Source organism: Callithrix jacchus, chromosome 12 (assembly GCF_049354715.1).
Source record: "Callithrix jacchus isolate 240 chromosome 12, calJac240_pri, whole genome shotgun sequence".
NCBI lineage: Eukaryota > Metazoa > Chordata > Mammalia > Primates > Cebidae > Callithrix > Callithrix jacchus.
In genome coordinates, this window is record NC_133513.1 from 126232501 (window position 1) to 126245462 (window position 12962).

Genomic DNA, 12962 nt, shown 5'->3' on the forward strand with positions numbered 1-12962 from the left:
TGTGCACATGGACAGCGTCCATCCACCCCGCTAGACCAGGCTGGGTACACTTTTCTGCAAGGGGCCAAATAGCATTCCGGGTTTTGCAAGCTCCATCTAATCCTCACTGCCTATTCTTTCTATTTTGTCTTACAAATTTAAATGTGTCAAAGCCGCTCTCAGCTCATGAGCTCTAATTTTCAGACCTCCTCTCTCTGTGAGCAGGCCCACCATGAGTGCAGAGCTCTGTCCAGCTTTGGGCCTGGACCTGGAGAGGCATCTGGAACCTGGGAGCCCAAGGCAGGTCTGGGCTAGGTGGCTCCTCACAGAGCCCAGAGCTGCTGTAGGAGGGAGGATCCCGAGAGGCCAAGGCCAAGGCCAAGGTCACCTGTACCCGTCACTGTCACTGCTGCTGCCTGACCTCCTCTCCCTCCACGGGGCTAGGCCAGGTGGGTGCAGGTGTGCACAGAAAGCTGGCTTTCCTTCTGCCCCATGTGACCAGCGAGGATAGGGTTCTGTGCCCAGCTTCTGCGGCGTCGGTAGTCAGGACACCCATTCTTACCAGGTTCATGTGCTAGACACGGCTGCATCGGAGGGACAAGTTCTCATGCCCTACGGCACGGCAGGTGACTACAGTTTACAGGGATGCTGGAGGGGCACTGGACGTTCCCAACATGGAGAAACAATGCACGTCTGGGGTGACAGATTCACTAACCACCCAGATCTGATCTCCACACGCTCCACCCCAGAAGTTGTACGATTACTGCCAATGTAAAAACTAGTTTAAAATATTTAATTTTAGATGAAAAATAGGTAAAAACCATCACCATTAGGAAAGCACTCCGATTTCATGATTGTTTCACTTGGAACCTCATGTACGCAAATCCTATGAGATATTCTATACAAACAAATATTTCTTATTGATACACAAGGAGTTTTTGAGGCTCTTCCCACAATAGGAGGGAGAGCATGGCTTTTCCTCTGCGCAAATACAGAAGCTGCCCCTTCTATTTTCCACCACGAACACCACCTCCCCGTGAAAGCAGCTCTCACACATCTTGAGAGAATCTGATGACAGTGAGCAAGTCTGACACTCGAGTGCCGGGAAAGGCGCCCGTGAACTTTCACCTGAGTGCCCGGGAACGGTGCCTGTGAATTTTCACCCGAGTGCCGGGAAAGGCGCCTGTGAACTTTCACTCAGGTGCCCCGGGAAAGGCGCCCGTGAACTTTCACTCAGGTGCCCCGGGAAAGGCGCCCGTGGACTTTCACTCAAGCACCCCGGGAAAGGCGCCCGTGAACTTTCACTCGAGCACCCTGGGAAAGGCGCCCGTGAACTTTCACCCGAGTGCCGGGAAAGGCGCCCGTGAACTTTCACCCGAGTGCCGGGAAAGGCGCCCGTGAACTTTCACTAGTGGTAATAACCACAGCTGGGGCCCCACCAGGGAACACTGCTAAAAACAGGTGAGGTCATCCGTCATGCCATTACTCCATTTCCTCACCCCATTTCCTCTTTCCCGGTCTTGGTCATTTATGTGACAATGGACACCTTCCCCACGGGAGAAGGCTGTGTCCTTAGGAATGCAAAGGGTGTCTGTCCCCATGCCAGCCTCAGTGCAGAGGACACTCTGACCCGTGTCCCAGGCAGTGCTCAAGGCCGCGGCCGCTGCCCACCTGTATGTAATCCACTCAGCATTCTCCTCTGGGGGCTCAGGCACGTAGCCAGCTGGGTGCTGGCTCAGGTCTTCGGGGGGGACGGCCCGGTCATTCAGCTCTACACCTTCTGAGCGCAGCAGATGGACAGTGGCCTGCAAGAGATGCGTGCAGTGGGAGAGACTGTGGTCGGAGCACCGGCCCAGCACCAGATGGGGAACACACATACCCTTCCCTTAGCTGTGATTTGCAGAGGGCCGAGCACAGCCGGGGAGACTCATCTGGTGAGCCCTTTGCAAGCTGGGCCTGCCTGACAGCCACTCCAGGGACTAACGCCAGGCCCTCATAGACTCTCCACCATCACAGTGGGGGCGGGGAAGAGAAGGCTCCTTCCAAAGCACCGAACACCCCAGTGGACTGAAGGAGCCGCCGTGGCTTCCTGGCGTCAGCAGACCCTGGCCAGCACCCGCGCCTCCCCTGCATCATCACATTTTAGATGCTTGAGAACTAGGGTCTGCACAGGCCACTGGAGTGTGGCTGAACACCCCCCGCAGCCCCACGGCCTCCACTGGCTCTGGTTCCGCCATCTGGGCTCTGGCTCGGTCTGGTTCTGGTTCCGCCTTCTGGGCTCTGGCTCGGTCTGGCTCTGGTTCCGCCTTCTGGGCTCTGGCTCGGTCTGGCTCTGGTTCCGCCTTCTGGGCTCTGGCTCGGTCTGGCTCTGGTTCCGCCATCTGGGCTCTGGATCGGTCTGGCTCTCGTTCCGCCATCTGGGCTCTGGCTCGGTCTGGCTCTTGTTCCGCCTTCTGGGCTCTGGCTCCCTGAGCAGCGGGGTCTGTGCCGCTTCCCTCTGTGACCCCAGCTGAGGGCGTGGGCCTGGCCCTTGGGAGCCACTCAGTGGATGTACTGAATGAATCAGCAGGCGTGCCGGCCTCCGAGGCTGAGTGCCACGCACCCACTGAGTAAATCCACAGAAACCCAGCCAAGAGTGGCTATGCAAACTCTGGAGTCACACAGTGTCACAAAGGTCACACATGTTGGCATTGTACAGTGGCTGCGAGCTCAGACCCAAGGTCCCAGGGCTGGGTTTGGATCTAGCTCTGCCGCTGCCTACCTGCTGACTTTGGGCAGGGTGAGCCAGGGGGTTCTCTGTGCCCCGTGGGAGGAAGAGGCCTGGCGGACCCACGGCAGGGGCCCTGGACATCACACCCCATTCAAAGTGCTTCTGCAGCGAACGCCAAGGTACCATCCCTCAGCCCAGTGGCAATTGCCATGTCTCACCCGCAACTGCAGATTCACCACTCAGAAATGGTCCCCAAGAGAAATTTACACCCCTGCACATTTTGGTTTATATTTTTCTCCTAGAAAATCTTCCAGGAATCCAGGAAGCCTTCCCTCCCTCGTGTTCGTTTTGTTTGAAGAGCAGAAGGTTCTATGATGATAAATATCTATCTGCAGTGGATTAACACGTTGGCTAGGTGGACACCAACACCGGCCCTGCAGCGAGCCGTGCTGCAGGGACACACCCCAAAACTGACGAGCCCCTCTCCAAGATGCACCTCAGCACTGACGAGCCCCCCACCCACCCCAGTGCTGATGAACCCCCCTCCGTGACGCACCTCAGCGTTGATGAACCCCACCTCTGCGAACTTCCGCAGAAGGTCAGGGGACACCTGCCTCTGCAGGACGACCTCAGGCTGGCTCCTAGCGTCCTGCACCGAGCCGTCCCCACCTCGCTTCTTCCTCCCTGAGAGAAACGGCAGCAGGTAAGGACCATGTTTTTGTTCCAGCAAATAAATGAAAACACAAGAATTCCTGGTCCACCTTGGAGTGCCTGAGCCTCTTCGCAGCTGCACGTAGAGCCACCCAGGTGGGTGGGCGGGCCGTAAGTGGGCAGCTTGCCCACGGCGGGGCCGGAGGAGCTGGCTCCCAGCCAGGGCTTGCTCTCGGCCACATCCCTACAGACACTCTTGGCACCTGTGGCTCTCCAAGCACCTCCTGCCTCCCCCGCCTTCTTGGCGGGGGGTGCCCTCCCCAACTCCTGCAGGACTCCCAGGCCTCCGTGCCCATTCTGTCACCTCCCTCCCTCGTCTCTTTGGGTCCTGACTGTCCCTGAGATAGGAGCTTCTCCAGGGCTGGGTGCTGACTGTGAGGAGCCTGCCCCACCCACGTTCTGTTCCACGCTGGGCCTGTGGCCGCTGCCCTCTGCCCTTGGGCACCCCGCATGGGCATCGGCTCACCGCTGTGGCTGCCCCTGCCTGAGCCTCTGAGGCCTCTAGGGACAAGTTGGAACGTACCGACGGTGCTCGTGGCATGGCTGACGCAGCCAGATGTGGCTGCCACCCGTGACCGGTGGTCCTGGTTAGTGGGAACTGTGACTATTGAAACATGGCAATACCCTTTCTCACGTGAAGGCCCCATGCGTCGAAACTGCATGAACCACAGCCCTTCCTTCACACAGAGGGCGGCCGCAGCCAGCCTGGGACACACTCACAGGGGTGTGCGAACCTCTCCGCAGCCTCAGCTTCTTCACCTTGACGCTGTCATACAGGAGGCAGAAGCGGCTCGCCGTCCGACAGACGTCCCACACACCCTGCTTCCGCGCAACTTTGGCGAGCTCCGCCCAGATCTGTATCCTGCTCACCGAGGACCCGGCGAGGGAAAAGTGAGTAGACAGATGTGGCAGCTAAACTAGAAGTACCTGGGCTGACTGCCCGAGGAACAGCCACTGAGGCTCTGCAGTCTACAGGTGGCAAAAGGAGCACGGCGCACGCTGGGGACGGCCTGGGGGGGCATGTCCTGGGGCGGGCACTGCTCTCTGCCTGACCACCAGCCAGCTGTGTGCGGTGCCTCCATGCCTGTAGCCAGAAGAAAGGCCACACAATCCACTCCCTGGGGGTGCATGGGGCACCTCCCTGGGGTGGTACGGACTGCAGGGTTGGTACCCAAAACCAGCCTGCTCTGGTCACCGGCACTGCGTGCCCTCCAAGTGACAGAAGGGACAGGGCAGCTGCGCACCTCACAGGCTGTGGCCATCATCAGAGGCTGGGGGTCCCCTCTGTCAGGACCCCTAGGCAGGGGCTTCCTCCCACCATCCTGGAGGAGGTGGCCTGGCGTGTCCTCAGATGGCCACATGTGGGGTCAGCTTGGCCACCACAGACACTGGTTCTCTGGCTGAGTGACCCCCAGGCTGGGCTGTGCATGGCTCTGACCTCCTCCCCACTCACCTCTCCTGCTCCGACCTCGTCCCCACTCACCTCTCCTGCTCTCACCTCCTCCCCACTCACCGCCCCTGCTCTCACCTCCTCCCCACTCACCTCCCCTGCTCTCACCACCTCCCCTCACCTCCCCTGCTCTCACCTCCTCCCCACTCACCTCTCCCGCTCTCACCACCTCCCCTCACCTCCCCTGCTCTCACCACCTCCCCACTCACCTCCCCTGCTCTCACCACCTCCCCACTCACCTCCCCTGCTCTCACCTCCTCCCCACTCACCTCTCCCGCTCTCACCTCCCCACTCACCTCTCCCGCTCTCACCTCCCCACTCACCTCTCCCGCTCTCACCTCCCCACTCACCTCTCCCGCTCTGACTTCCTCCCCACTCACCTCTTCTGCTCTCACCTCACCACTCACCTCTCCCGCTCTTACCTCCTCCCCACTCACCTCTCCCGCTCTCACCTCCCCACTCACCTCCCCTGCTCTGACCTCCCCACTCACCTCCCCTGCTCTGACCTCCTCCCCACTCACCTCCCCTGCTCTGACCTCCCAGCTCACCTCCCCTGCTCTGACCTCCCAGCTCACCTCCCCTGCTCTGACCTCCCAGCTCACCTCTCCTGCTCTCACCTCCCCACTCACCTCTCCTGCTCTCACCTCCCCACTCACCTCCCCTGCTCTGACCTCCCCACTCACCTCCCCTGCTCTGACCTCCTCCCCACTCACCTCCCCTGCTCTCACCTCCCCACTCATCTCCCCTGCTCTGACCTCCTCCCCACTCACCTCCCCTGCTCTGACCTCCCAGCTCACCTCCCCTGCTCTGACCTCCTCCCCACTCACCTCCCCTGCTCTGACCTCCTCCCCACTCACCTCCCCTGCTCTGACCTCCTCCCCACTCACCTCCCCTGCTCTGACCTCCTCCCCACTCACCTCCCCTGCTCTGACCTCCTCCCCACTCACCTCCCCTGCTCTGACCTCCTCCCCACTCACCTCCCCTGCTCTGACCTCCTCCCCACTCACCTCCCCTGCTCTGACCTCCTCCCCACTCACCTCTCCTTGTCGTTTTCATAGCCCAGGCGCCGCAGGTGCCCGGCAGCTTTGTCCACGCTGACAATGTGGTGCCGTGCCTTTGAGCAAAGGTAGGTGAACCGGCCCCTGTTCTTCCCAGTGGACACTGAGGATTGAAAGGAAAATGCAGGACGGCCCTGTGAGGATGCAGGGAGAAGACGGCATCCACAAGCCAAGGAGAGAGCCCTCAGGAGGAACAGCCCTGCCCAAGCCTTGACGTCCAGCCTGGGGCTGGGAGGAGCAAGCTCCTGTTGTCTTAGAGGTGGAGCCTGTGGATTCCGTGCCAGCAGCCAGGCAGCAGCCACAGTTGCGGAGACCCTCCCTGGGCCTTGCCAGACCCGGCGGGCCGAGGTCAGAGGACGCAGCCTATGGATGGCCCGACCTTCACAGGACACAGCATGGTCCCCACAAATCGAGGGGCTGTGGCAGAGCAGCATGGGGACCGGGGAGGCCCTGGGGCAGCCTCAAAGCCACTCCAAGGTGGACAGTTCCAGGCTGGGGGAGCCCAGGGTGGCACTCACCCTTGGCCTCATTCTCACTGTCCAGCACAACCTGAAAGGTGTCGGGGGCTAAGGCCAGGCCTGCGTTCACCAGGAGGGCCCGCTTCTTCCTGACGCTATCCTTCGGGGTAGCTTTTTTTGCCTGTGGAATGCAGAGACTGATGAGCGAGGAGCTGCTGGGCCTTCCACAGCACCTTCTCCCACTTCTGGAGCCTCCTGGCCTTTGGCAGGGGCCTGTGTGGGCCTCATGCCCACAGAAGCAGGGACAGCTCGGTCCCAGGCCTCCTTGCTTCAGGTGGCCCTGGGCAGCTTCTTTGCTGTGCACTTCCCCTCAGCGCCCAGCCTGGACCCCACACTGGGGCTGCAGCACCCGGCCTCCCCCGCCCCCCGGGCAGCACCTGCTCGATGGCCATGATGGCCTTGTCCTCAGCGTGCTCGGGGGCCTGGTACAGTGTGGTGCACAGGCGCAGCCGAGTGGAGGCCATCCGGAGCTGGTCCTGGTAGAGGCCCAGGCTGTCCAGGCGCGTAGCTTTCCACAGGTGCTCCATGGCAGGCTCCAGCCGGTCCTCGTCCTCCTCAATCTGCGCCATCTCCATGTGCACTTGGCAGCGGAGCACCGTCATGAGGCTGTGGGGGTGGTGTGGTATCAGGGGCCCAGAGGGGCTGGGGTCGCACCTCCAGGAGGCGGCCTGGAGAAGGTTGGCTTGGTGCCTGGTACCCTGGCTTTCCACCGTCCTTCCAGTGATGTCCCTGCCCTGGGGACTCACAAATGGGGACAAGAAGAGAAGACCCCACAGACCCCGGAGGTCTCCCCACTCACCTCCCCTGCTCTCACCTCCTCCCCACTCACCTCCCCTGCTTGTGACAGCAGCCCCTGGGAGAAGGAAACCCAGGCACTGGCCCAAGACTGCCTGGCTGTCTACCTGGGACAACCTCCCGAAGTGCGGGGTGTGCTTCCCACAGCCAAGGCAGCAGGGGGTGGGGTGCAGGGCTTTGAAGGAGGCTTGGCTCTGGAGAGGAGGGGCCATGCAGAGCAGCCAGAGCAGCCTGTGTGGGGAGCCCGGACCCCCTTGGCTTAGGCAGGCTGTGTGGGGGTGCCCGGAAGCCCTGGCCTTGTGCAGGCTGTGTGTGTACGAGACAACTGTCATGCCGGGCGTGACAGGCCCAGGCTTGAGAAGCAGTTCTCAACACAGCCGTGCTGGGGTCTGAGGTTCACACTGTGCTGTGGGAAGTCGAAGGACGGCCCAGCAGGGGTGTGAGGGGTGTGGTCACCGTGTTTTATGGCCTGTATCTCTGTGAAGTAAGCTGGCGCAATGCTGGCTTGACACAGACGGTGCTAAGCTAAGGGTGCCTGCTCTTAGTCCTAGAGAAATCTCCCATTCCTTCAAAAGGTACAGTCGAGAAACTGAGAAGCCAGCAGTGGAAATGAAATAGAATTCTAGGAACATTCAGGGAGCCCCAGAGAAGGTGGTAAGGAGACTGGCAGTGCAGGGAGGCAGCAGACGGAGTTGGGACTGGGACGGCGGACTCAGAGTGAACAGGTGCTGACGGCGACAAAGAGGCTGAGCCCCACCAAAAGACCGCATTCTAATGAGCAAGAAAGCAGGACCCAGCCGGGCCCTGTCTAACAGACACTCACTTAACAATGACTTCCCACTGCACAACTAAAGAGGCAGAGTGCGAGTAAGAAGGCCGCAGAGGCACGCGGGGTGGGCGGGGGCACGGAGGCAGCGGGGTGGGCAGGGGCACGGAGGCAGCGGGGTGGGCAGGGGCACGGAGGCAGCGCTGTGCCAGTAACAGCTGATGGACTTCGAGACAGGGAGCGTGAGACAGGAAAGCAAAGGGAGGTGAAACAAAACAACCCAAGCACAGCCAGGCTGGCAGGTCCACAGGGAGGAGAGAGCCCCCCAGTCACAGCGGGAGTTCTCACTGCCCTGTCAGACCACACAGCCACGCTGGCAGAGCCACAGGGAGGAGAGAGTCCCTCAGTCACAGCGGGAGTTCTCACTGCCCTGTCAGACCACACAGCCACACTGGCAGGGCCACGGGGAAGAGAGAGCCCCCCAGTCACAGCGGGAGTTCTCACTGCCGTCAGACCACACAGCCACGCTGGCAGGGCCACGGGGAGGAGAGAGCCCACCAGTCACAGCAGGAATTCTCACTGCCCTCTCAGACCACACAGCCACGCTGGCAGAGCCACAGGGAGGAGAGCCCTCCAGTCACAGCAGGAGTTCTCACTGCCGTCAGACCACACAGCCATGCTGGCAGAGCCACGGGGAGGAGAGAGCCCCCCAGTCACAGCGGGAGTTCTCACTGCCCTGTCAGACCACACAGCCACGCTGGCAGAGCCACAGGGAGGAGAGAGCCCCCCAGTCACAGCAGGAGTTCTCACTGCCGTCAGAACACACAGCCACACTGGCGGGGCCACGGGGAGGAGAGAGTCCCCCAGTCACAGCGGGAATTCTCACTGCCCTGTCAGACCACACAGCCAGGAGACAGGAGGAGAAGGTCCAGACCACAGCGTCCTCAGGAGCCCGGAGTGTGGGGTGGCCCTGGGGCCCCCAGGAGCGAGGTGCTTATTCCTCTGGCTAACGGCCTGAGTTCCTGAGCTTCAAACTTGAGTCTCAGCGAGTCCCTCAGTCCTGAAAACCTTTTCACAGAAACTAACAGAACAAGACAGTTCCCCAGGCCCTGGTGGCTTCATTGCTGAGTTCTATCAAACATTTAAAGAAAAAAATTTCAAGTATGACATAAATTTCTCCAGAAAGCAAAGAATTTTAGAAAAACACTTCCCAATACATTTCATAAAGTCAACACAACCTTGATGTCAGAACCTGACCAAGGCACCAAGAAAGCAACAAATGTGGGCCGGTGACATCGTGGACACACCTGCAGAAGTCCTAACAAAACAAGGGAACAAAGCTGGTCACACGACGCCAGGAACACAAGGCTGGGTCAGGGTTCTGACTCAATCATGTGATTTGCCAAAACAAGAGGGAAGAAGGCACATGACCCCCATAACCGACACACAGGAGGGCACGTGACCACCATAACAGACACACTGGAGGGCACATGATAGCTCTAACAGACACACAGGAGGGCATGTGACCATGGTAACACACACAGGAGGGCACGTGACCACCGTAACAGACACACTGGAGGGCACATGATAGCTCTAACAGACACACAGGAGGGCACGTGACAGCCTAATGGACACACAGGAGGGCACGTGACCACGGTAACACACACAGGAGGGCACGTGACCACCGTAACAGACACACTGGAGGGCACATGACGGCTCTAACGGACACACAGGAGAGCACGTGACAGCCTAATGGACACACAGGAGGGCACGTGACTGTGGTAACACATGTAGGAGGGCACGTGACTGTCATAACACACAGAAACACTTGACAACATTTACTCCCCATTCATGAGTTAAAGAAAAAAGTCAAAATGCTAGAAAAGCAGGGATGTCCTCCTGCTATACGGGGAGCCATTGACACGAGGAGAGCGGGCTGGGTCCTCCTGCTATACGGGGGGCCATTGACACGAGGAGAGCGGGCTGGGTCCTCCTGCTATATGGGGGGCCATTGACACGAGGAGAGCGGGCTGGGTCCTCCCACTGGGCTGAGGAGCAGGAGGAGGTCGGGCTGGGTCCTCCCCACTGGGCTGAGGAGCAGGAGGAGGCCGGGCTGGGTCCTCCCACTGGGCTGAGGAGCAGGAGGAGGCCGAGCTGGGTCCTCCCCACTGGGCTGAGGAGCAGGAGGAGGCTGGGCTGGGTCCTCCCACTGGGCTGAGGAGCAGGAGGAGGCTGGGCTGGGTCCTCCCCACTGGGCTGAGGAGCGGGGTTGAGGGGCGGGCAATGCTCAGCTGCAGCAGCTTACAAGCCCCTCTGGCAGGTCCCAGGCAATGCCAAAGGCAAGAAAGAGACATCAGGCAGGTGGCGTGGACGTGTGCCCTGAAAGCCCTAGCGGCATCTTTCATAAGCAGATTTGGCCTCACAGAATATCAAGTCAATATATAAATATCAACTGTATTTCTACATATAACAATGAGGAACTTAAGAGTAGAAAGACGATACTGTAGATGATTGCATCAAGCGCCACACAACACCTGGGAGTGAGTTTGATGGAACACAGGCATGGACTCTGCTAAAACCACAGAACGCTGCTGAGAGGTCACGGACCCGCGCCAGTGCAGGGTGGGGCAGCGCCAGGGCGGGAAGACTCGGTGCTGTGGTGCTGCCGTTTCTCCCAAAGCTCATTTGCAGCTTCACTACCATTCCCATTACACGGTTACCTCCCACCCGCCCCGCTAGCAACTGGCAAGCCGCTTCCGAAGTTCCATGGAAATACGCAGGCCCTAGGTCACCAAGACGGCCTTCAAGGAGAACGCGGGAAGGCTTGCGCTGCTCGTGTCAAAATTATGACAGCTCTACAGGGATTCGGGAGTGTGGTGCAAGCTGACCTCAGACAGACCGACTCACAGAGCGGGTCAGAGGCTCCAGAAACAGACCTCAGCTCAGCTGACACTCAGCAGAGCTGCCAACGCGACTCAGGGAAAGGATGTACTTTTGACAAATGGTCCTGAAACAAGGGGAAGATCTGGATGGAAAAATGGTGAGGCTCACCCTCCCCTGCCCCGGCACCATGCACCAAACTTCACCCTCAGTGCGTTGCTTAAGTGAGCGCAAAAACGGGCACCAGAAATGCTCCAGAGGAGCGTCCGGGACTCTGGGGGTCTCTAGGACCCTCGCAGTGCATCCACAAGGTCAAGCTGTTTCCGTAACAGTCCTAAGACATTGTTTTCTACGTCCACTCCCATTTTCTCACAGGTACATGTGAAAGATCGTTCCAGAGGCTTCACGCACACCATGCCATGGCTACGATGCCACAGAAGCGTGCGCGTGCGTGTTCTTATCCAATACTTTCTCTACTTTGATGTCTAATACAATAAATATCAACACATCTAATCGCTCAGGTCAAAGCTCTTCAGGGTCCTCCCTATTTTCTGTATTTTTAAACGACAGCAGCGGGCTCTCGCCGTCCAGGGCGCCCTCCAACTCCTGGGCTCAAGCGAGTGGAGCCGCCTGCCTCAGACTCCCAGAGTCGGGACTGCAGGCACGAGCCGCTGCGCCTGGCTGCCAGTAACTTTTAAGAGGGTGAAAGGGTCCTGAAGAGACATCAGGCAGGTGGCGTGATGTGTCAGCATAAGAATTCTTACAATTCTCAGTGTAAGAATTGCTATGCACAGGAAAACAGGAATCTGTGGCTTTTTTTTTTTTTTTTTTTTGAGACGGAGTTTCGCTCTTGTTACCCAGGCTGGAGTGCAATGGCGCAATCTCGGCTCACCGCAACCTCCGCCTCCTGGGTTCAGGCAATTCTCCTGCCTCAGCCTCCTGAGTAGCTGGGATTACAGGCGCGCGCCACCATGCCCAGCTAATTTTTTGTAATTTTTAGTAGAGACGGGGTTTCACCATGTTGACCAGGATGGTCTCGATCTGCCGACCTCGTGATCCACCCGCCTCGGCCTCCCAAAGTGCTGGGATTACAGGCTTGAGCCACCACGCCCGGCCAAATCTGTGGTTTTTACGAAAGGTGAGTGATTCTTGGGCAGGACACAAAATGACAGGCGTTGCTCAGAAAAAGCGAAAGCAAACTGTAGCTGGGGGGAACATACTCATGACACACATGTCGGCCAGATGTGTGTCAGGCATACATGAACAACTCCGGGAGCTCAGGAACAGAAAGACAAATGACACAGCTCTTACACCATCAAAAATGCTGAAAAGACACTTCATAAAATACAGGAGTGGCTGATAACCTCATAAAAGACGCTCATCGCGAGCCACGAGGACCATGTAAAAAATCGACCTTGAAAGGCCAGTGGGCCAATGAGCTCGGCCAAACCTAAAACGGCGGCCAGCGCTAAGTGTCCGTGAGGACGTGGAGCAGCCAGGGTCCTGCGGAGCTGCTGGGACAGTGGGAAGAGCGTCCCGGGACGGCGGCACAGGCCATGCCTGCCTCCGCGGCAGAGCGCACCTACAGCCGCCCCTTACGGCTAATCCCAGTCAGCACCCGCCAATGGGTGAATGAGGGAATTGCTGAGCATCCACCCCGGGGACCACCACTCAGGGATAAAAGGAGTGAGCTCCTGACACGGGCAACGCAGGCGGATCTCACAGGCCTCAGGCCCCGAGGACCCAGTCTCCAAGCAAGTGCGCGGTGCCCTTCCAGAAACACCAGGCTCTGAATGGGAACCACCAAGCAGACCAGTGCGTGCCGGGCAGCGGGGGCTTCACTGCGGGGCCTGGGAGTTTCTCAGGGTGCTGGAAGGGGCTCCTGGCGAAGCGGTGCGTGTGTTTGTCAAGCTGAATGTTTAACGTGCACTTTTTATTGCAATGATACTGCTGATATAGGAGTTAAGAAGAAATTACTTAGGCACCTAGCAAGGGCGTGGGAGTCGTCGGCGAGGCTTTTCTCTAATGAAAAGCAGCTCCAAAGCATTTCCTTTCTAACAAACAGCCGCCTGTGGAATCGCGCTACGACAGATGC

At 59.0% G+C, this 12962-nt stretch overlaps 1 protein-coding gene across 36 annotated transcripts in view; it reads right to left on the bottom strand.

Annotated features, from left to right (window-relative positions):
- The window catches only part of CFAP46 (cilia and flagella associated protein 46), a 132149-nt gene that overhangs the window by 99169 nt on the left and 20018 nt on the right, over window positions 1-12962 (bottom strand). For all 36 annotated transcript variants that reach the window (XR_013525227.1, XR_013525229.1, XR_013525230.1 and 33 more), the window contains exons 12-17: window positions 6804-7032; window positions 6427-6547; window positions 5888-6011; window positions 4135-4262; window positions 3246-3373; window positions 1651-1784 (exon numbers count right to left, since the gene is read on the bottom strand). Coding sequence is in view for 24 of the 36 variants with exons in the window: in XM_054243521.2 (XP_054099496.2) it covers window positions 1651-1784; window positions 3246-3373; window positions 4135-4262; window positions 5888-6011; window positions 6427-6547; window positions 6804-7032 (864 nt within the window). In the remaining 12 variants the exon portion in view is untranslated. The remainder of the gene's footprint in view (window positions 1-1650; window positions 1785-3245; window positions 3374-4134; window positions 4263-5887; window positions 6012-6426; window positions 6548-6803; window positions 7033-12962) is intronic.